Source organism: Periophthalmus magnuspinnatus, chromosome 11 (assembly GCF_009829125.3).
Source record: "Periophthalmus magnuspinnatus isolate fPerMag1 chromosome 11, fPerMag1.2.pri, whole genome shotgun sequence".
In the NCBI taxonomy this organism is placed as follows: domain Eukaryota; kingdom Metazoa; phylum Chordata; class Actinopteri; order Gobiiformes; family Gobiidae; genus Periophthalmus; species Periophthalmus magnuspinnatus.
Genome location: NC_047136.2, coordinates 8,011,807 through 8,036,265, shown reverse-complemented (window position 1 = coordinate 8,036,265; position 24,459 = coordinate 8,011,807). Strand labels below are relative to the sequence as shown.

Below are 24,459 nucleotides of genomic sequence, written 5' to 3'. Positions count from 1 at the left end.
TGAAGGTGGTCAGAAATGTAGTAATTCATATTGTGTATTTGCAAAGAAAAATATGAGTATATATTTAATATCCTTCAGAGTAAAACCCTGCGTCATGGTAGTAAGGATATTTTATGACGTCAGTGAAGCTCTAGTCATGTGACCGCGTCGTGTGCGTCGTCAGCGGCTCCATCAGTGCGAACGCAGACCGGAGGCGCGACGGGACAGCGACGCGTAGTTTTTGTGAGCTTTCTGTAACACAGACACAGTATTTTCTGCTTCTAAACGACCTGCAACGAGGGAAACAAAGGTAGGTGTTAACGATTGGGATGTTGCTGTAAATACTTGGTGCATTTGGCTCGGACTGAGCCATAGATTGTATATATATAAATGACGCTTTGGTTAGCAATGGTGGTGGGCATGTAAGCGCACTGCCAAAACCCCACCATCTGACCCTGTTTACAAAAAGTCTCATGTAATACACATCTAATTTAAGACATACAGTATAAAGTATTTCAGCTCTTTGGTGCAAATAAATAGGATGTTGTTGGTTATAAACGAGTCATGACGGAGTCTGGGGGGCGCGGCGTGTGGTCTTCGTCCTAAATAAATAACTTGCTCCATCCACCATGGCGACACACACAAGTTACAACAACATGTATGTCTTAATGTTATTATTGAGATACGTTAGCTTCGCAATATTTTATTAGGACACGAGGCAGCTGATAAACCAATTGATTTTCACAGTGGGTTGATGTAAGAGCTGACAGTGGCGCATTTGTGCTGCTGCTGCTGAGGCCTAGCTGGAGATGAGCCTATCGCCGGAGCTCAATACAAAACTGCGGGCTTTACGGCTTTGTTTTGTTGCAGCTACATAACTGGATCAGATGGGATAATTTGAAGCAATTTCTAGATATTCTGACCACCGTATTTACCTCGTAAGTCATTGACATGTGGTTCATGTTATCTGGTTGTTAATATTAGGCGTATTATGGATAGTTGTATGTGTATCCACCTCAGTTTTTTTTAGATAAACTATAGACAGGGCAAAATTCAATGGCAGTGTTGCACGTAAAGCATTGCGTAACTTTTTTGGTGGAGGTTATGCCAGCAGCTTGTTTCTGTGGAGTTCAAGCTAATGCCATGTGGAACAGTCTTGGCCAGGCAAAAACAAGCAGGCAATGCTATAGGAGCCATTAGGCCAAGTTACAGGTCAGATCTGGGGAGAGTTCATACAGCCTATTTTCTGAGCAATAACCTGTAATTAAATGCAGGTTAATGCTGAAATATTCCAGTGTGGTTTAGTGTGTTTAGTGCCATACTGTGGAATATTACAGGCAACGCAATAAAATCTCCAAGGAGAAGCAGAAAAATGACATACAAGTGGATAATAAAGAATGCCTTGGTCTTCGTTCTTGGATTCATTTTGGTTTCCATTGCAAACTATTTCACTAAATATACACTTTAGCTGTGGCAGTAGAGCTGGCTTGTCTGATGTGTGGATCAGAGATGGTGCTGACATGGCGCCACACAATGACAATTATCAGTTTGTGTGGGGCTACAGCATGAGGGATAAACTTTCATTATTAAACTACAACTGATAAACTAAAATACAAAACCGTATAGAATTATGACAGCTTTTGCTATAGCTGTTTTAAAAAAGAACTTGTAAAAAGTAGCATTTTATCAATATTTTATCCTTTGCTATCCTACAATCCAGACTACTGTAGACTGCTATGGAGCTCAATAGTAACCGCCCACCACTTAGCTCTGGAAGTGAATTTCACATCTGCAAAAAAAAAAAAAAAAAAAAAAAAAAGGATATGAAATGTGTGGCTTCAGTGAAGTAATCACATCACAGTAATTATGTTTAAAATCTGTAACTGAAATTCATTAAAATATATTTTTTTTTTTTTCCCAATTCTTAGTTCATTTTTAGACTGAAAACAATTAGGGTCATTGGTTACCACATAGCTAGCCTCAATTGTCTCTTAATATTAGAAATGGCCTTGGAAAAAAAAAAAAAAAAGGGGAACTTTATGGAACAGCTGTGGGTTTCATGGTGGGCGGAACTGTTGAGCTGCATAACCTGCCCATTGCATTTGACTCCAACCACCATTGTGCTTGTATTATGGTGCCACATGCTAACTTTTGAATAGCTGTGGTGTCAGTGTTTTTCCATGTATTTTCAGTCATGCATGCCTTATGTTGTACATGGGTTTTCCAATGCATTGTACTGGCCTAATTGTGTTAACATAGCTCCGACTGTCCCACTGAATCCCTGACGCTAACCTAATTCCCCTCTGAGTGATGGCTATCAACAAAAGCAGAGACAGCCACTGACTTTATCCACACGACCGGGGCTACTGTCCTAAGAGGATTTTAAAAGTTAATGCTTGGATAGCTCTGCATCAAACTAAAAAAAAATGTCCCTTATTCATTCTCATGGGATTGTTATAAAAACTGCTAGATTGTATTGTTTTGTTATTTGTCAGCTGAAGTCTTAATGTTTGTTGGATAACATCTCTCTTGTCACACTTTCTCCTTACAGGCCTCATCAAAACAGTGTCACATGAAAACACAGCTTGTCGTTACACTGGAAATACAGCAAATAACAGCTCACATACTGAAATTAAAATTTGCAATTAGCTGACTTTCTTCTCTCGGCATTGAAAGTTTAACCAGCCTCAGTTGTATATCCCTAGGTATTACTGTTTCCTGCTGGAATCTATGTAGGAATGCATTTGAAAAAATCTTTCATGGTTTAATTCATTTTAAATGCTTCATTGATACTTATTCCTTACTACTTAAAACAACAGTGCTTTAATCACTCACTAATGAACAAACCTTTACAAACTGATTGTGGGGAATATTTTTGCATTGCATTACAAAGAGATTACATTAAGACACATGATAAGAAACACAGCTTCATTGCAGGAAGGAATTCACGTGAATTTACAACATAATTTATATTTTGAAAAGTTAACAGCTCATTTAAGTTGTCGACATGCTATATTTGTTCAGCTGTAATTTGAACCACAAAACTGGTCACTATGGCATGAGAACAAATAGCAAATGGAAGCCTGCTTTGGTTTTTCAGTTAAGTCACATAGGTCAAATGTCTTAAATAATAATAATAATAAAAAAAATATTGTTTATAGAGCATAAACTACAGCCACATTATGCATTGTAATTGTAAATTGTAAATGTCCTTTTTTCTCTTTCTTTATAGATTGACATTGCTGCTAAAAAGGATTCCTTCAAATCATGTCCCAGGACAAGAGTGGATACCCAGTAATGGGTGAGACCAACCCACTCCAAAACAATGTCTATGGTCCGCCTCCTCAGCCAGGCTTTGGTATGCCCCCTCCGAACTACAACCAAGCTCCAGGTCCATACCCTCCAGCAGCTGGTTTCGGACAGCCAGGGTTCCCTCAGGGTGCTCCTGGGTTTGCCCCTGGTCCCTACCCACAGATGCCCTATCCCCAGGGACCCTACCCTCAGGGGCCTTATCAACAAGGACCCGCACAGCCAGGCTTTCCTGCAGACGCCAATGGTAAGTTATTTGTAGTGCAAAGATACATGTTGTTGTCACATTGTTTCACACATAAATAAATAAATCTGAAGTAAACTAGAGTAAGATTGACAAATATTCTGAATGTCTTGCAGCTATGGGTAGCCCAGGCTATGGTGATGGACCACCATCTTACTACGACAATGATGAATTCACCAATTCTGGCTTTGAAGATAAGACTGTTCGACAAGCCTTTATTAGAAAGGTATATTTTGAGACTGTACAAGTATTTTGAGGCACATTTTCCAATTAACAAAATCTTCTGTTTGTATCAGGTCTTCATGGTACTCACTGTACAGCTGCTGGTCACATTCTCTTTTGTTGCTGTGTTCACTTTTGTTGATGATGCCAAGTACTTTGTGCGACGTAATCCATGGACATACTACGTATCCTATGCAGTTTTCTTTGTGGCTTTAATCCTCCTGAGTTGCTGTGGTGACTTCCGCCGCAAACATCCATGGAATCTGGTCGCACTGGTAAAAATAAAGATGATCTTGGATTATTTGTGATATTCTTTACATGCTTTAATGAATGTTTGCTGCATTTCACAGTCCATCTTGACTCTGAGCCTCTCCTATATGTTGGGAATGATTGCTAGCTTTTATGACACTGAGACAGTCATCATTGCAGTGGGCATCACGGCTGTGGTCTGCTTCACTGTCGTTCTGTTCTCCCTACAGGTCAGTCTTTTTTCATTATGTTTCCAATCCATGCTGTTCATTGTCTAAAAATCTTGTTATTCTGTTCATTCAGAGCAAGTATGACTTCACTTCCTGTCGGGGTGTACTGTTTGTGTGCCTGATAGTCCTAATGGTTTTTGCTATTCTCTGTATCTTCATTCGTCACAAGATCCTGCACATTGTCTATGCCTCACTGGGGGCTTTGCTCTTCACTTGCGTAAGTTACCATTGTATTTTCAAAATGTAAAAAATTATATCTGTACCTATTCTACTAAACTACATTTTATTTGTGTTTGTTAGTTTTTGGCTGTAGACACTCAGTTGCTACTGGGAAACAAGAAGCAAGCATTAAGCCCCGAGGAGTATATTTTTGCTGCTCTCAGCCTCTACACTGACATTGTCAACATTTTCCTCTACATCTTGTCTATTGTGGGACATTCCCGTGAATAAGTGGTATCATGAAGAAAGAAGAGGGCTTGAGAAATGCATGTCTTTTCTCATAACCCATCTACTTGTTGCTTGTTCTTTTTTGTCACACTGGTTTTAAAGAAATGAAGTTGTAAAGAGCAGCTGATAACATGCTTCTTGCAAAGTATGAATACTTCACTGACCCCTTTGTCTTTTACTAACATACAAGACTATTTTGTCACCCAGTCTTTCAATTTGCATCTACTCCCACATTTACTGAAAAAATAACATGAAGGAGCTTCATATTACACACACTGGGTTACAAATTGTATGCATGGCAGCATTGAGAACACATAGGTTTATTCTCTTATCTGCCAGGTAACTTGCTGACTTTGCTGTATATAGTTGTTAGTGTAATGCCACTTCCTCCTGGCTGCTGAAAAGCATGAAGAAGCAATTCTTGTGATGTTTTGTTTCATGGGGAAAAGCACTCTGCCATTAAATCTTAAAACAGTGGCATATTAATAAATTACAATATTGGGTGTACTGTACAGCATTTGAAATTAAAATCACTGTTTATTTCATGAGGTTGTAGAAATCTTTTTATTTTGCTTGTATTATTATTATTATTATTATTATTATTATTATTATTATTATTATTATTATTATTTAATTCACTTTCTTTTGGTCTGGTCAGTATCTGAAATCAGTGTGCTGTATTTATTCCCCCACCCAATGTGAAATAGTGGTATTAGTAAACTTGGCTAACTTTTGATTGTGTTTTAATACAGTGAAGGAAATGTCCATTTTAAGATCTGTAGCAAACAAGGTTGCATTAAAAGTTCGATACAGGCTATACTTGACTATATTGTTGTTGGCTATATATTGTGACTGGTGAACAGTGGGCACGCATCACCAGGCTGCTTATAAACCAAATCAAACTGAAATTTAATTTCAGTTTGATTTGGTTTAATCACTTGGATTCAAGTTCACTATGTGAACTTGAATCCAAGTCACTTTAAAAAAAATGTTTTGTATTTCCCCTGCATGGTCCCACTCTGCATGTGCTTCAAATGCACAGTGTACAGGTTTTCTTTACTGCAGCAACACAGTCACAGTTGTTTGGCAACCACTTTTTAACCTATGTGTTGACATTTTACTAATGTGAGGCCTATCATAAAACTAGTGATTTGATGTGTATAGAGCAAGTATTGTTGGCATTGTATATTTGCACTGTTACTTTGGGCTGTTCTCCTCTGTACCACTGACTACTTTTCATTAAAATGAATAAGTTACTGAAATACCAGTGTTTAGACTCATCTTCTCATCTAAGAAAGCTGTTTCTCTTCTTTAGTAATAAACGTGTGGGCCACTGCCTACCTAGTTAGTGTGAGTGTGTGGCTTTCCCCAACAAAAGGTGCATAGGCTATTAACACGACATGAATGTATTATTACAGCCTCTTTAAAACAAAGTCAAACTTGTGTTAGCTCAGCTTGGACTCGGCTCACTCGCCTCAATATTTGGCGCCAACTGAGCCCGTTGATCTCCGTGGATTTATCATAAAACCCGGACGAAGCTAAAGAAAACTTCAACAAATTTGTTTCATCTGAATTGCAAGAAATGGAAGGTCAGAAATTAACACTCATAAAAGTTTCACATTAAATATATCAGAACTGTACATATAACAGTTATCACTAGATCAACCGGTGATAAGATAAGAGCAGCTAACGTTTTGCTAATGCTAATAATAATGCTAATACTTGTGGCTACTAGTAAAAAAGTTAACTTGAGTTTTTGAATAACAAATAAATAAGTTCTCACCTATGTTCATAATGTCATTTCTTAACAGGGCTAAACTTTGCAGACGTTCTTAGCCCTGTATCTAACTCCAAAGGTTAGTGACAACAGTTATTACATCTTAATTAGCTGAGTTGATACTGAGGTTAATATGTTTGATGCTATACGGATGCATTTCCTATATTTGACCAGGAACTGGAATTGTTGAGCCTAAAATTGAGCAAATGTTGACAAAACTGAGGAGACTTCAACAAGGTAATGTTTATTTTAACATTTAACACTTATCAGGGGTGTTCATGGACAGGTTCAGGCCCAGGACAGGCCAGAATAGATTAAAGCATATTTCTTATTGTACATTTACAAATCTTTTACCATCATCAGTAACATTTTGTGAGACACTAATTAATGTTATAAGCACTGCTAGTTAAATTCTCTGTTTTGATCACCAAGTTTGGGCATCAGACACCATTGACAGTGACCGCGTGCTCTGATTCCGCAAGTAAATTTTCCATTCATTTGTCTCTTTCTTCTAGACTTTTCTAAAAATAGAAAAATATGAGTTCGAAGGCATCCAGAGGTTAATCAGCTACGTGCTAACTAATATCCATAAGGTATTAGTTTTATGTCCGGTGGCGGTTACTGTTGACATACATTGATTGGATTATCTATTAAAAATGACAAATTAGACTGAAAGGTAACATCTTGACGAACAGTGGCTCTTCGTCACTTCCGCTTTTACTCGGAAATTGCGTTTCATTTTTAGTTCAAGAAAAGCATGAAGTAAACAGAGCTAGTTTTAAATGTGACGATTAACAGATTAAGTCTACAATATTGTACCTTTTGTGGTATTCACCAAATTCGAAATAGATACGTCATGTTTTGTTTCGTTTTGGCTAAATAAAGAGTTGCTGATATCAGCCTATGAGAGGCGCGTATGCAAATATACATGGCTTGTTGCCCCGCTGTCTGCTAAATAATAGCATTATTAATTAAACAATTGTAATGGATTAAATATACTGTTGTAACACGTGAAATGTTTTATTTTGTGTTCCATAAGAAAACAAAATTGTTAGTGTCCCAAAGAACTGGACCCTGACTCAGGCTCATGTGTGTACAATTGAAACTAAATGCAATGGCGTCGTATCTTTATCGTCAGTGAGGTACATCCTTACCTGTTACTCCTCCGGGAGTATCAGAGCATGATGAATGGAGATATATGAGATATGATTAATATCTCTCTCTTTTGGAGACCGCAACTCTCCTCAAGGGCCATTCTGATTCTATTAAGTTCAATACAAAGACTTTTAAAATATGCAGAGGAAGAATGCCGCGCTCAGTTAAACACACGAAATGATTACATTTCTATCGACACGTGAATGCAGTTTTAGTAATTGTATTGCAGGTGTGGGTATGCCCAATAATGTATATAACATTTCTTCTGGCACCTCATTATGATTTTAATTTGATATGCCATTTACCAAGTTCACATTTCACCAGTAATGTCACATTTGTGAATAAGATAGCCATCATCTTATCTTATCTTTTGAACGGTTCCTTGACATGAACAGCTGTTTTGAAGAGACAAATCTTTCTGTTTCAAATTTCTATGTTTTTCTATGCTGATTAATGGTGAATCAACACAAGAATCAGCACTGAAGCAGAGCAGACAACACGAGTGAGCGCTTTGTGCCAAGAAAATATATTTGACATCATAATAACAGTTAACAGTTTATTATTATTATTGTAGTGCAACGGTTTATTTAGATTGTTCATAATTTTAAAGGGTAAACACTCTTCCACTTTCAGTTTGAATAATTTTAAACAGAGCTGAACTGAACCTTGGGCGTTTCTCTGTAATTAGTTTGTAGATAAAATGAGTTCTCACATTGGCTTCTGCCATAGAGCCAGTCTTTTGAAAAGAATGGATCCAAAAGATCTAAATCCCATAAAAGAGCAGAAAAATCCATTACTACATTTCACTTTCTTTCTTAAAACTGATATTGGTTGAGCAGAAGGCAATAGAAAAAAACAAAATGTCCAAAATTATGAGAAGTCAATATCAGAGTCCTATGTGTTTAAAGTTTCTAGTTCAGTATTTATATTTTACTCATTCAAATCACTCAAAGATTCAAACAGAGTACAGCATATTAATCATACATATTTTCACTCCTTTCATCATATTCTGATTCTTCTACATTGAAATACCACATAAAGATGCCACTTACCAATAATAATAACTCAACTGCATGATCAAAGCTCAAATGGTTGGTACAGGCATGACTCTGAGTCATGGTTGAAACTTGTTGCCAGTATGGTGTCTGTCACACTACTGCACTACTGTGTCTAACTATGTTACACTGTATTAAGATAAGAGAGTTTTAGAAGAGGAAATTCAAGAGATCCAAGCTATTCATGATTCTCTGCAGAAGGAACTGGAAACCTGTAAGGACAATTATCCAACGTTAATATCATTATTATTAGATAGTATGTCTTATTATGTTTTATGTGGATGTTATTTGTATCATTGCTGCAGTGCGAACAGAGTCTGATCAACTGGAAGGAATACATAAAGAAAAAGAAGGTATGTATTTTATTTTTGTGCGAATGGCAGATTTAATTTCATGCTGAATTGAAAAAACAAATATATGTAAATGTAGAAAAAACGTGTTTACCATAATGGATTCCTGCAGAGTTGTGCCAGAAGCTGCAGTATCTGTGTGAAGAGTCAGAGCAGGACTTTGCCAGGTCTACTCCCAACTACTAGATCCACGTCTTGCGCTTTATCTTGCTGTCCGGCAGGGGGCAGTAAGCGGTTGTGTTAAACTGAATGTGATTTTTTTAAGTTACACAATTTGGTAACATTTTGCAGACAATTGAAGCATAATAAGTCAGCTGAAGATCTGTCAGAGCAATACAACTGTGAGATCCAGGCCATAAAGTTGAAACACCGGAAGCTACGGTACAGCAATTTAACTATATACATGTCAATATTTGCCCTTAGTTAAAAAAAAAGGTATATTTTTTTTCACAGTATGAAATTTGAAAACCATCTCTACCAGCTGATTGAGCAGCAAAAGAACCTTTATTCAGTTTTTGTATGTGATCAATACTTAATAATAATATAGGAACTATTAAATGTTTTTAAAATAATATTTGATCATAATTTTCTTCAGATGCCAGACAGAATTCCAGCTGAAATCGAAAGTGCTGAGAATACAAAAAGTCAACTGTTAACTGCTGGCAAGTACCAATCTACCTAATTTATTACATCCACATTATTGCTCTATCAATTCTTGTATCGTTTTTATAACTTTAGAAAAACTGAAGGTAACCCAAGTAAACTCACTGGGAGAAGAGATAGAAAAACAGAAGCAGGAGAAACAAGACCTATCTGTTGTCATACAAGAAGAGTAATGCTCTGAACATGCAGCCCAAGTTCTTAGTAGAACACTACTTTGTGCATGAATTAGTATTTGTTGAGGCAATGTAACATGAGGTACTTAATTTGGCTCAAATATGTATTTAAATATATAAATCAAATACTATATTTCATTGTTTGAAGCATTTAAAAATAAAGCACTTTGTCATTAAACATGTTGTTTACTCAGCCACAAAACAGACTAGTTTCAATAAGAACATTTCTCCATACAGATTAACACTTGGAACATAATAATATATTTTTAAACATTCACTGAGGTACAAAGAAGGTAAGGCACTTTGATGGCACCTTGGGAATTATTATGTTCCTTTCATAATAATACTTTCCCTTAAAATGTTTTAAAAAGATGGTTTAATCTTAAATAAACACATTTTCCCTCAACAATTCTCCACACACAATCTTTTATAGCAAAGCACAAAATAACTACAATTTATAAAACAAAAGCAACAAATTAATGCATTAATCTACGGGACTAAGTGTTACTGAGCAATTTTTATCTTGTAAATTTCATAAGGAGAAAGATGGTACATTTTCAGTCATGAAAAAAACATCTATTTCTGCTTTATTTACATATTTATATAAGTAGTAATGCTTATCCTGATAGACGTTGGGCCTACATCTTAATGTATAAATCACCAACTCCTCATACTCACCTAATTCTCGTCAAATATAATCCTCTGCTTATACATCCACATTTTGCCTTCATTTATTTATGCTGTTAGCTTTACTAGATGTTGCCTGTGTAATCATGTAATCAACCTTTTTTTGTTGCTATAGTAGTTGTCTTTTTTCCATTGTGCATCTGGTCCAATGGCACACTTTTTGATTCACTCACTCATTAACTCAAATGCCAAGGCATTTTAACCATTTGTTCACCATAAAAGGTAAATTTACAAATAGGCACATTCAAACTGACTTTGTTTTTTTAAAGAGCTGTCTATTCAAGTGTGCTTTCATAAATATCCAGGAGTGGCTGCCAAGCCACAGAGGTACTTTGAGATTGTCGTTGGCACAAATGGGCAGTGGGTCATTTTGATCATCTTGCATAAATACGTCCCAAAAAAGAGGTCGCTCTTCCATCTTTGGTTATCCCAGGTTATTCCCCATCTGTTAATAGAACAACAGGAATACTTGTGAATTCAACAGTGAGATGGCAATGTTCATGTATCGATTTACTTTTTTCAGAGTGCTGTTAATTAAAATTACACGTGAGACATGTAAAAGCATTGTAAGCAAGTGGATAGAAAGAATGTGCATCAAATGTACTACAAACTTTATTTACTATATTTATTATCTTTTCATACAATTTAAAACACCTAATTTTATTTCCTATCTTTCTTTAATGTTGTATATGTTGTAAGTTAAAAAACACAGTTGGAAAAAAAAAAAAAAACAGGTAAATATAGGCCTCCTATTAAACTCCTACATCCTAATCTAGCCTCCAAAATTCATACATTTATAACCAGTGTTATAAGGATGCCTAGTGCCTAGTGCCCTGCTGTATCACATTCTGTTCTAAATTGTTTTCTATGTACATATTATGTATACTGATTGTACATACTGAAAAGATTTTTACTACAAATGATACAGTAATATATTTTATTATATTTCTTTCCCTTCAACATTGCAAATATCCTCTTTGCTGTGATAGACTACCTCAAAGCGGCTGTAGACTTTCTTCTCCTTCCTCAGGCTTTCTATTCTCTTCAGCAAGCCTTCCCGCTCCTGGGTGTTGCTCTGTGGTTTCAGAAAACGGTTTCGTCTGAGGGAGTTCTGTTTCTCCAGCCCTTTGTCAGCACTGTCACTGTCTCCTCCAGACTCTTCTCCTCGCTCTTGACGATTCTTTTGGCTATTTGCTGAAATCTGCTCTAAAATGACTTTTGTGTCATCTCGTAGGTTACTGCTGGAAAGCACTGAGTTGCCAGGTGCCTGGTATCGAGTGGCTCCAGTGGGACCGGTAGACTTGTTAGTGCTTGTGGTCCGGTCAGTAGTTGTAGCAGTTATTGTAACGACAGCATTATTAGAAGAAGTAGAGTCTTTGGTCAACTTTTTGTCTGGGTCTGATATTTCTGGTACTGTAGCCATGGCTCTGTCATCTACAGACAATTTTCTGTCTTTTGGTCCTAAAATTCCCTTTAACCTCTGAGTCTGCTTTTTAAGGAAATCAAGTGGTTTGCCTTCACCCTTTCCTTCCCCTAAGGTATTAATTGAAGTATTGGATCCCATAACTTTTTTAAATCCTTCCTTTGATTCATCACGGGGTAGAGCTGAAGAACTATGAGAGCGTATCTTTTTTAGTTCACTTTTCTCTGCATCTGTTGCGTCAGTTGTTAGTATCTCCTCACCAGCTGAGACACGACGAGGATTCAATGCTTTAAGTTTCAATGGGTCTCTCTTAAAGATTTTTGGTGAAGGAAGAGGTTTTAATGATTTAAAAATGTCTTTCTTTTGACCCTCTGAGGCACTCTCCTCTTTGGGTGCTTGAGATGTATCTGTGTGCTTCTGGTAACTTGATGGCTTGGCAGAGATTATTGGTGGTTTTGATGAGCTAAATGAAGATCTGCGTGTCAACTCTGCAATTCTTGAAGATATGTCAAGCTTCTTTGGTTCAGCTTCTATAGTTGGGACAGAAGGAGTGGGAGCCTTTAATGCTGTGGTAGAATGGAGAGGTTTCTCCACAATGTCTGGCTTTTTTTCAGCTGGCTCTGGAGCTTTTAATGACAGGTCAGTATCCATTTTTGAAGCTTTTCTCTTAGCAGCCAAATCATTGAAGTATTGAAGCCGATTCGCTGGGTCATTCATATTCAAAAATGATGTAGGCTGCGGTTTACCGTCATCTGTAGTGGTTTCAGTCTCTTTGGTTGATCTCATCTCTGCCTCTGCTACAGGTTGATGAGGCTCATCTTTAGTTTTTTCGTGTGTTATTTGTACTGGATTTTCATGCACTGTTTCCTTGCTGTTTAATTGTTTCTCCTTACTTTCCATCTCTTTATCTGTTTCTTTCTCATCCGCTTTCTTTCTCCACTCAAAAGGCTCACGATTTCTCCTCTTTTCTAAAATTTGGGCAACTATTGAGGAGGTCCGAACTGCGTCCAATTCTTCATCCTGCTCTGTCGCAGGCTGAAGACCAAGACTTCCAGCATGCATCTCTGCTTTTGAAGATGAAAATATAAGTGAGGAGCGCAGACGGGAGCTGCGTTGAAGGAGTGGGTTTATGCGTGAACGAAAAGACTCATGCTTTGACAACAAAAGCTCTGGAGCCTCTTTTGCCTCAGAATCCACCCCCATTTCTTTTGTTGATCCTCGCTCTATTTCTCGTTCAAAGACATATGGCTTTGTTTCACCCACAGAAGGAAATAAATCCTTAGTTGTTTTGACAGTGTCTTTTGTGCTTTCGGGTAAAATAGGTTTTCCAAAGCGTGGTCTTGGAATTTCTGGTTTGGTGGAAACACTCAATGGTTCCTTAAATCCAAAGCGAGGACCAGAGGTCTCAAATGTCATGGGCTGTTGAGGTGCTGGAGGATCTTCAAAGGCATCAGGACCCATTGGCTGGTTTATTCCTTCTTCTCCACCATCCTCATATGTGCTCAGATATGAATGAATTCTCCAACTCCTCATGCCTTGCTTAGCATCTGGGTCTTGGTCCTTGTCCAGATCTGATTGTTTCAGGTACAGTTTCTTCTCACCTGGGTGTAAATTTGTTGGTGAGCTCTGACATGCATATGCCTGACCTACGGTTGGTCTCTTATTGGATGAACTTCCTTCATATCTCCCAGCCAAAGGAGGTGCATTGTGCCCATCATGGCCTCCAAGATCCTCTGAGGAAAAGTAGTCCTGGCTGTAGTTGCCCGGTTGTGGCTCCAAATCAGAACGCAAGTTTGGCTCTGAGTGTTGGTCGATGGCTAGCTGTAGAGGCCTGCCTCTAAGTCTATCATAGTGTCCTTTGCCAGAACCTGGCCCAGGACCTTCACTGTAGAAATGGCTTGAAACAGTCTGCTCCCTGTAAAACACAGATTGTACTATTAGTAAAATAGTGGTACACTATGCAAAAATTAGAACATTAATTTAAATTAAGATAGGTAAAAAGGATCAACCTGTGAAAGTCTGTCTCATCCAAATTGTTCATAACTCTATGTTTCATAAACTGTCTGGAGGATGTGTAATTTTCTTGCGTTCCCTCTGCATAACTGTGTCTCTTGAAAACACTGGAACCCATCTCCAACTGCCTGGAAACAATGGACCTTCCTTGCTCCAGAAAGGACTGCTGCAGGCGAAACTGTTGCTGGGAATATTTCCCTATTGTTATTCCTGCATTAGGTTCAATGGTGTGACGAAAGGGGTCATTTCTCCGGAAGGGGATTGCAAGGTTACGATCAGTGTCTCCGTAGGGAAATGCAGGTGGAAGCTCAGGCCTGCGGAAACTTATGGGGTTTCTTAAAGATTGAGTCCTTTTTAATCCAAATTGGTTGCTTAAGTAGTTGCCAGTGCTGCTACAGTCAGATAACATAAGTGCATCTGATGATGGGTCCACCACTAAAGGTTCTGACTGAGCAAACAGGATACGAAACTCTTCATCAAATGTAGTTACAAGTTCTCCAAGAAAGAGGTGGGCAATACTGCGATGGATCTTCTCATAGGACCACATGAAACTAAAGATAACAGAAAACAACAGTAATTAACATTTTTGCTACACTGAATAATTGCTACAAAGAATAATAATTCTTACCTGTAGTTTCCACAAAGTACAGCTCGGCAGTCCACAAGTAGAAAGCGGTCTTTCACCTGTCCTTTAAAGGTTTTTCCAGTACGAGAGTAGTATGTTACCCCTGCAACAGTCCTGACTCGCATCATCTGTTAAAACAATTACCATAATAGATGAAAGTTTAATATTGTAAGTTACACACATTCCAATGTTTATGTGTAAGTCAAGATTATATAAAAAACTTACAGGAATGAATTCCAAGTTTACTTTGCAATTATTAACCATAGAGACAAAATGTGGGGCATCCTGCTCATCAAGGAGAATGTAAACAGGAACATGTCGACCTGCTGCATCTAAAAGATCACTAAATATATCAATGTCTGTAAACATGTCCATCACAACTGCAATAACCTAGAGAAAACAAAGGAGAAAAACATAAATTAATACTAAAAAAGCCCTAAATGAATTACTGTTTGGTCTAGCAAATACTATATTAATATTAAAACAAGATCTCAAGATTGTTTACTTTTAAAGACTTGGATAACTTTGGTTATTTTGCTTCCCACAAATGGATTACATTTCATTACATTACATTTCAAAGACATCTGAAACTAAATACATTGGTGCCACTATATAATAAATAATTTGGTAATAGGTCAAAATAGTACCCGTTTTTAATGGTTTAGTAGGACTATGTAATTGTAATTATTGTTTTGTTTATATTGTCTGAACAGGGCGCTTATGAAAAAGAGAGTCTGGTACTCTTAGCTTTCCCTGCACAAATAAAAATATGTGAATCGAGATAACTACTAGTGTCTAAGGAAGGGCTGTTGCAATATCACATTTAATTTTATTGTCAGAAGTATAATCAGAATGAAATGTTAGATTGACACAATGACTACACTGCCAAAAGTATGTGTCTAGTTTTATGAAAGAAAACTTTCTGAATGATAGTAGCTAAAGTGACATAAACTGATAAAGAGCACATTGTACGTTTAGGTATTAGATTGGAATGAAACAACTTCATTTAGCTTGTTTTTAGTTTTCATGATTTTACTGTTCACACTACAATGTGAGAAGCATACTTATTGCATAATTTATATTCACATTCATTGTAAAAAAACTGTCACCTGGCAGTTTTACATAAAACACTGACTGAGAAATCGTGTGAATATTAGTATTTTGAACATACTTGATGTGCATTTTTAATAAGTCTTCGGGCTTGTTCCTTGATGCTTGGCATGTCGGGGTCTGAAGGGTTGACCAGAGTGGTGACCTCTGTTGGCCCAATAAAACTATGTTGTGGAAGAGGCCAGCCCAGATCCAGTCCAGGGGCTGCCAAGTCTGACTGCACAGGCCAATAGGTGTCTGAGGATCCATCAGCTTCAAATCCTTTGTCATGATATGTGAGTGCTAAATCAGTCACACTGGAGCTGTGGCTTTGGCCTTGGTTTGTGCCCTTGATGTGTTGAATTTCTGGTTGTGCCAAGAAACTGGGGACATCTGCAGTCTGAAGAAACTCCAGATAGCCCTGGCATGACAACAAATGTTGAATTTTAGAAACTACTAAATAATAACTGGAGATTTAACCATTAATGACAGGAATAGCTGCAGTTAACCTGAATGTCATTTTCTAGGAGAGCATCAATAGCAATACGGTACTCCTCGCGGTAGTGTGGAGGCAGAAAGTTTGGATCTAGAGGGTTATCACCCACTGATGAACTTTGAGACCGGTGAGCCATGGCTGGAGTGAGAAATCAAGTCAGAAAATAAGGTGGATGATGGTATCACAACCTGGGCAACAAAATCACAAAAAGAAACATGATTAGAAAGTAGTTCCAATACTTTTTACAATTGTATATATTCATAAATTGCATTCACGAGGTTTCTTTATTTATAAATGACTTCTTATTGTAGAATGAATGAATTCTATTTTGGTATGTTTGAAAAAGCATACGGTGAGACACCTAACTAACATGCTAGATTAAATACAAAAGTACAGGATTTTTGGCTATATAATTTAAGGATGCATCGACTGCAATTGATACTGAAAAAATTGCTGGATCGCATATCAGCTTCCAAATATCAGTTCAGCCGTTATCCTGATTGGATATATCATTCGATGTAATAAGACTATTTACTGGTCGTAGTTGGCCAAGAAAGTTTCATTTGTGAACTTTTATTTATACAAAGTTGTTTTGTAGGTACTTGAGAGTTAAATAACGGTTACATAACACATTTGGAATAGTTTTGTCTATTTTTTTAAGGAAATAAATGTTTTCAGTCTCTGCACCAGTATCGGTAAATATTGGGAATCAGCAGATAATGAATTGTAATTATTAGAAGGTATCACTGATTTTGAACTTGTAATTTAGAATCATTATAAAGATGACAGTACTAAATGCACAACTTGGAATATGAGGGATAAAAGGGTGGTGCATGGAACAGGTATGAGGAGGTACAAGGGCAGGCAGGTTTTCTCATAACTCTGCAAAGGAAACTTGTCTTACTGGTGTGTCGGCAAGTAGATACAGTCCAAAAACCTACCAGTGATCGGAAAATATGTGATGTGTTTTGGCAGGACTTTACAGGTGTTTCACTTCTTGCCAAATTTCCAATCATTTGTGTGTTTTTTAGCCTTTTAATTTGCATAATACACTTCTTTAATTTAATTTAATTTAGTTTTATTTACTTTCTAAAGTGACTATATTTGAAATAATCAGTGCCTTAATCTGCATGTCAAACTTCCACAGACTAAACCAAGAACAAAACAAAGCTAAATTATAGGGCTGTAATGGACTAGACTTCCGCGGTCGACTAGACATCCCATGTGAATAGACTTAATATGAGCATGGCAAAAGTTAACCTGTGGAGGACGTATAATATATTGTTAATGAGGAGCAAGAGAAGCGCCCATAATTTAGAAATAATTTAAATTTATTGTTTGAATTAATTGTTACTCAAATTAATAATAATTAATTTTTGTAATTTTGTCAATGTTCTTTGAGAAAAATAAAATAGTACGGCGGTAGTAATAGTTTTGTTGGATATCTTTCACTAAGACAACAAATTTGTAGTACTAGTTGTTAGAATATTATTATATATTTGAAAACGAAAAATAGCTTACAATGTGAATGAATACAGAGACTGTATCTCAACCAACTAGGTTAGTTTTGTCTTGCTTCCTCATGAGTTAACTGGACACTACTTAATTTATTATTAATGGGACCACTGCACCAATTAGGGGTCATTCTGTGATGATTTGACAAATGGACATCTGGTTTTAGTAATACAAAGTTTAAACTGGTAGGTAGATTGTTTTCAAACAATTTGGTAAATGCTATTGCTGGTTATTGTGTGGATTGTCTCTATGGAGAGATGCACAGTGTTCTAAACTATGCGTGATTGACAGCAAACTTAGTAATGAGGCTTTGTGACCTAGGTTCTGAGTGGTACGCTAAAAATGTTTGTATGGTACTATACTGTAGCTTCTCTGTACAGTTCTGTGCAGTGTTCCTATTTGATACTGAAGATCTAACTAGGAGTTAGCATTATGCTAAATAACCCAGCCCTAAGTCCAGTATGACTCACAGAAGCTACCCTGAGGTTAACTTGCTGCAATTGGGTGATTCATCTCGCAGTTTCCTTCCTTTCTTGGTGCTATGGTCTTTTGTGCATTGTGGTTCCCCCTTTAAAGTTTCATTATGGACACAGTAAAAAAACAACAACAACAACAACAAACCACAAGCATACTTGTGACTTGAAACCAACTTCCTACATTAACCTTTATACCAGGGTCCACACACAGTAAGTTTAAAACTAAATAATACAGTACAATGCCAAAGTCGAATAAAATCAGTGGCTCTGTTTTACTTACTACTGAAGTTTTTCATTGGTGGCGCTAGCCACTTACTCTTGGTCACTTGAAATTAGAATCAGGCCCTGTCACCACAGCTAACATGTATTATTGTCTGTTTGTCTAGCTCTGGTCCAGGGTTGTGTCACTGAATTGAACTGAAAACACCACATCTAAGATTTTTCTGTGCAGTACATTTTGAAGGAACTTTGCCTGGAGCATGAACCGTATAAACTAAATTCTGCTGAGAAAGCAGTTTGATTTAACCCTATAAAGAAACGTGCTCTGGTACACAAACAGCAGCCCGCCTTTTAATTTGAAATATTCTTTGTAACATAAACCCAATGTAAACTGGTCAACACACTGAAGCAGATTGACCCCTCATAATATGAGCCATGTTAGTGATCTATATGCTGCCTCACAACAGAGCAACAGAGAGGCTTTACTGACTTCTGGGTCAACAGATGATGATGAGGAAAAAAAACATTTCCTCACCTATAAGACTGGCATATGTTTTGTATGGAAACAAAAAAGTGTACACAGACAGAAGTTAATGATGATAAAGATCGCTCTCATTTTCCCCCCAGCTGGCTGTTAGAATTATGACCCTTTCTATTGCCTAAACAAAGAGGTATATGACCAACAAAGACACTTTGAAACACTAGACCCCCATCAGGAGAACCACCTCCAAGAAAAACAATGGCAGCTACTCAAAACTCAATATTGAGTTCAGCGCGTGCTCAGTTATACCAGTCTGCAGGTACGTAGACAGGCACTCAGCATATTTCTTCAGTCTTCAACTCTGCCTCATACAACAGATCTGCACACGCCTCACTAAACAAACACTCATTGGACATGCCTCTTGGTTGGTTTATTTTGTGTGATAATTTGATGTGAATAGAATGAAAAGGGAATGCCTTAAAACAGGTTTGGATGGACAAGCCTGTAATCAGGTGCCGCCGCCAGGCCCTGTCAAAGAAGTTTGACATATCAACACTGGCATACACAGATAACAACAAACAAGTATACCAGTCTGTGCATCAACACAACAGCATAGTGTCTTAAAAACACATGAAAGACAGCACGAGGTCATAAACTCTACCACAGTAAAGAACTCTCACCAGAACCAGTTTTAGATGTTTTTGGTGTGCAGTATGAAAAGCCTCTAGTCTAAATGGTGCCCCACTCAACTGTTCCGACTCTAAATGTCTGTGGTTGCCTTGAGTGGAAAATTCAACTATAAAAGGGAACTTTTTCTCTTGTCTCTCACAAAATGCATCAGCGCTCATACTTGAGTAATAACACCTTTTGACTGACAAAGACTCCTTTCAGAACAATCTGTTTTGAATGGGACACAGCATTTGTGTTATAACCCATGCCCATACCAACATTTCAGTTTGCAGTTGAACTACAAACTTTGCAGAAATTATAACCACATGCTGGGTTATATTCCTGTGTAGTGACTCATACTAAATGAAGCTAGTGGTAAAAGCAGTACTGCTCATTCTTATAGGGAGACATCTCTAGCTCAAACTGAACACAAAGAGCTCTATCACTGGGAAAAGGTCTATAACCTCCCCTGAAATCTTCCAATTACATGAATCTTCTCTTAAATAAGTCTAATCTAAATAAGAGAGACCAGCTGTGCTCACCACAGTGCAATCCAAACAGACATTTACTAAAAGTGTCTCTTTTAGAGTTAGAGTCATTACCCCTCTTTAGTCCTGAATAACAGATATAGCTATAGTACACAACATTCACTATGTGGAATCTTCTCCTGTTATTCTTTTCCCTCTTATCAGTAATGCATTAATGCAATACTGAGACTCCTATCTATGACACCAGTGATTAGAGTTTGGCAGCCTCCTGGATGTTAATGTTTTCAAAATGTCAATAGTTAATGCGTTGACAAATACATGTTTGTAACTTTGTGTATTAATGGGTATGTGTTAAAACATTGCAAAAATACTACTTTAATAATTCAGTCAAACTGCTTTATTCATGAAAACGGGTCAAACGCTTGTCAAAGAAGTCTCTGTCCTGTCTATTGTCCCGGTCCACACAGTTTGATCGTATAGCCTACCTCCTGACAGAAGCTTTGGACAAACTCTTTCTCCGCTGGATCCTCCCGTCCGCGACTCGCATTCCTTTATCGGACAATAACTCCACCAATAAAATCCTCGCTATTTAACTTAAGCTCCTTCCAGTGCCCAGAGGGGAACAACCGAACCCCGGCGGGGACAAGACGTCTGCCAGGCCCGGGACAGTTTTGTTCGGCGGGTGGTGCCGCTCAAGAGCCGCTGCTAACAGGACGGACCAGCGCTGAATGAGGAAGGAGCAGGGCAGAGCTTTCCCAACAGTGAGACTCCTCCCAAACCCGTCCATCACTGGGACAACATCATTGGAAGTTCAGTAGCAGTGGCGTATTTTAAAAGTTAGCTGTTTTTTTTTTTTTTTTTTACTTTTAACGCTAAGTGTAACTGAGATGCCTATTACCTGGTAAAACTGGGCTTAGTTTAAAAAAAGAGAAAAAAGTGACCTTTGGTGATAAAGTCATTCATATACGCCTGTCCTTTTATAGGTCCGTGTCAGTATTTTACAGAGTGGAACGCCTCAGAAATGTGCAGTCACGGCTCATTGACTGTCCTAAATGGTAAAGTACATCAAAGGTTATTGTTAAACTTTATATTATAGCCTACACATTTAAATTGTTAGATATTCATTGTATAGTGGGATCTGAGTGACTGAGAATTTCCACTAAAAGTGTGTTTACTGTCTGAGACCAGTTAGTGATAGTGACATGAGCAGAACCTGAACAGGTAAAAATATAATCTGACTGTGTGTCTTTTATGGGCCGCCCTTTGTCCTGGGACGTGCCTATCTAGCGGGACACTCCTTGTTTTGTGGCCTCTGATCACCAAACACTTAATATGATTGTGTGTAGGACTATGGAGTAAAGGGTGTGCCTCCATATTCAAACTTGCAACTAAATCAGATTCTCTTACTCTCAAACGCTAAACTATTAAGTGTCATACTCTTCAGAGCTTTCTTTTGTATAATGGTTCTCAGTGATCTCATGCAAATCTGCCATTCTGACCAAAACTTTATAGCTGAATTTGCATGAATGCACACTCCAATTTTTGCATATTTGTAAAGATATCAAAACCTTTATTAAGCAGTGAAAGAAACCAGAAAGTCATGCAAGAAGTATCTGCTTATATGTATATGCTTCAATAACAAACAGTACCAGGTATAAGGAGGCATAGTGGAAGGGTGTGGCAGTGTCAAGGAATGTGCTGAGGGCTTTTTGCCACACCCTCTTGCTCTCCCTGACTCGCTCTATCACTGTGTTTTCCCTTTACTTCGGCCTCTCTTATCCTCCTCCCTCTCTGAGTCACCTGGCAGACATGTACAGGTACAGTCACAGGCCCAGGCTTGCGTTATAGAAGGCCGTTTAATACAGGCTCAGGACTCCAGGCACTGTGCTTGACAAGTCTTATTATCAGATGTATTAGAGCCTCGGCTGCTCAGTATCTGAACATGGTTTGTGGTTTCTACTGAATATTTGAATATGGATCTATTGCTCATAAATAAACATTGTTAGTGTAAGTGACATTACCTTCAAAAACTATCTCAAGACTGAACTTGTCATCTATGCTGTTATTTAAATGCAAACAATATTTGCATTTGTCACTGAGACGTTAACTCATTACATGTTTTAAACACATCTAAAATGACTCCAGTGAACTGTTGTCATGTACACCCATAATCACTAATATTATTTATTTATCATATAAGGATGGGAAGTACAATAACACATTTACTTAATTTTGTACTCCTAATTGATGTGTTTCTTTGACTTAATGTGTTGAAACTGTCACCCACTTGAATGAACTTGGATTTGCTTTATTCTAACACAAAGTGTCTGTGTGTTCACTTGCCTTCCTCCTTATTTTGTTTCTTTTGTACTTCTAGGTCACTCCTGTCTCCATACTCTCTGAGACCCATCACGTCTTGTGGTCTGGTGAGTTTTCCCAGCATGCTTTTCTCACGCTGTAATGTCACACCTGAGTATAAGGTGACTCTCTGGAGCCTTGAGCCTTTAAGGTCAGTTTAACACCAGAGTGTGGTCAGAAAAGATGCACACTCTAATGTCCAGTTTGCTACTGTACTCCAGATGATTGAACAGTATGTGTTAAAGTGTATATGATAGGACACACCAATGAGACTGGGCTTAAGTTTCCCATTACCACTCAGTATCTCATGGTACATTGTCTATTTCTGCATTTCTTTTATGCTTTTCATCAGGAGAATATCATTCTCCACTATCAGAATTACATCCAAAAGGAGGAAATATTTTTGAGATCTTCAGATACCTTAATGGTTATAGTTTTTGGTGTCTTTTTTTGGCGCATTTAATGCATTAAACAAGTTCAGGCACTTAGTGCTGAGTAGGGGGCGGGACTTTACTGTGAATTATTAACAGCTGAGGTATAAATGCTTTGCGTTTTTATTTGTCTTTATGTGTGAAAGACGTTGTAAACAGAGTGACAGAGGCACATCACAGCATACCTACAGCAGGCTTGTCATGCTAGTGCTATTATTACATTCAAACTGACTAATGATTATATCAAACTGTTGTGTGACAGAGTAATTACAGTCTGATTTATTAATTGGAAGATAGGTAATATTACTATGTATGATATAAATATGACTATTACTATAAATACATTTATGTACAAGACTGAACATTCATAAACATGACATGACAAGAAAACTAACAGAGAAAAGACATGGCCCTCTAACAAACAAACAAACAAACAAGCACTAACAAACAAAGAGCACTACCACCTGTCAGCATCACATTATAAGGCTTATGTCAAGATCATGTGAGAAAATTAGGCTCTAGATCCCAGGATTGGATGTTAAAAAAAATGTCTGTTATAGAGAGAAATCATCATTTTTTTTTAGCAATACTAGTAGTGCGAACCATCCATAGAGATACATTAACCAAAACAATAGCAAAAGACAAAGTTCAAATCTGTCAACTGGACAAATCGTTGTAGGAGTGAAGACGTTTCTTCAGTTCTGAAGAATGGATCAGACCTGGACGACTAAGGGTCTACACCACATATGTCAAACTCAAGGCCTGGGGGCCAAATGTGGCCCTCCACATCATTTCATGTGGCCCTCGACAGGGTAAACTAAAAGGTTTGATGGTCTTAAAATGTAATTTCATCAGGAGATAAGCAGTTATACAGCCACATTTTTACGTCTAGGCTAATGCATATGCAATATTTGTAACTTGAACAAGTAATAAATACAGAAACAGTTAATTAACAAGTAAAAAAAGTAGTTAGATTTATTTTACATCCGGCCCTTTGACGGCAGCTATTTTGCTAATGTTCCCCCTGGTGAAAATATGTTTGACACCCCTGGTCTACACAGACAAGAAAACACTATATACAGAACTGAAGAAGCAGTTTGGATGAGCAGCGAAGAGTCTCCACTCCTACAACGATTTGTCCAGTTGACAGATTTGAACTTCGTCTTTTGCTATGGATTGGACCTGGATGACTGAGGGTCAACACAGATAACCAAAACAATGTTAAAAAGTGAACAAGAGAGCACTGAAACAAACCAAAGCCCTGAGTCACTTCTTGTGAATATATTTATCACTCTACAGTGGCAGAATAGTTTTGAATGAACGTGAAAGTTAGTATTTAGCATCTTAGAAATCTCTATTGGTTTAACATTAGTCTAACTGGTGTTAGTGTGACAACACAATTCCGGGTCCAACAGATTTTCAGCCTCATTCTGTATTATTTTATGACGGGGATTTTAGCCTGCTCCAATGGAAAGTGCATTATATCCTTCCTTCCTTCTGATTTATTAATTATTTTTATTTATTTATTTTAGGCCTAAAAAAGAAATAGCTGAAACTGTTTATTTTTAATGTAGTTCCCTACTGAGTACTTAGTGTGAAAAGTTTCCGATTCCCTGAACCGTCATCTGGCGGTTCA

At 37.6% G+C, this 24,459-nt stretch overlaps 3 protein-coding genes and 1 non-coding gene across 4 annotated transcripts; 3 read left to right on the top strand and 1 right to left on the bottom strand.

The window, feature by feature from the left end:
• The first annotated feature begins 169 nt into the window (after positions 1 to 169).
• On the top strand, positions 170 to 4,810 carry grinaa (glutamate receptor, ionotropic, N-methyl D-aspartate-associated protein 1a (glutamate binding)). Its single transcript, XM_033975336.2, has 7 exons — positions 170 to 289; positions 3,212 to 3,535; positions 3,649 to 3,758; positions 3,829 to 4,029; positions 4,105 to 4,233; positions 4,307 to 4,450; positions 4,534 to 4,810. The coding sequence occupies exons 2-7, from the start codon at positions 3,247 to 3,249 to the stop codon at positions 4,681 to 4,683; spliced, it is 1,023 nt and encodes a 340-aa protein (XP_033831227.1). The 5' UTR covers positions 170 to 289; positions 3,212 to 3,246; the 3' UTR covers positions 4,684 to 4,810.
• Positions 4,811 to 7,588: 2,778 nt separating this feature from the next.
• LOC117379175 (U8 small nucleolar RNA) lies at positions 7,589 to 7,718 on the top strand. Its single transcript, XR_004542057.1, has one exon. It is a non-coding gene; the product is annotated as a U8 small nucleolar RNA (small nucleolar RNA).
• A 997-nt stretch (positions 7,719 to 8,715) lies between these two features.
• On the top strand, positions 8,716 to 9,699 carry si:ch211-199g17.9 (uncharacterized protein LOC108180085 homolog). The gene is made up of 7 exons (XM_055225477.1): positions 8,716 to 8,731; positions 8,807 to 8,881; positions 8,973 to 9,020; positions 9,130 to 9,184; positions 9,309 to 9,398; positions 9,471 to 9,534; positions 9,613 to 9,699. Exons 1-7 carry the CDS (start codon positions 8,716 to 8,718, stop codon positions 9,697 to 9,699), a joined length of 435 nt encoding a protein of 144 aa, XP_055081452.1.
• Positions 9,700 to 10,417: 718 nt separating this feature from the next.
• Positions 10,418 to 20,764, bottom strand: fam83hb (family with sequence similarity 83 member Hb). The gene is made up of 8 exons (XM_033975033.2): positions 20,520 to 20,764; positions 16,200 to 16,374; positions 15,773 to 16,111; positions 14,827 to 14,991; positions 14,605 to 14,729; positions 13,973 to 14,527; positions 11,535 to 13,878; positions 10,418 to 10,985 (listed from the first exon to the last, which is right to left on the bottom strand). The coding sequence occupies exons 2-8, from the start codon at positions 16,320 to 16,322 to the stop codon at positions 10,965 to 10,967; spliced, it is 3,672 nt and encodes a 1,223-aa protein (XP_033830924.1). The 5' UTR covers positions 16,323 to 16,374; positions 20,520 to 20,764; the 3' UTR covers positions 10,418 to 10,964.
• Positions 20,765 to 24,459: the final 3,695 nt, after the last annotated feature.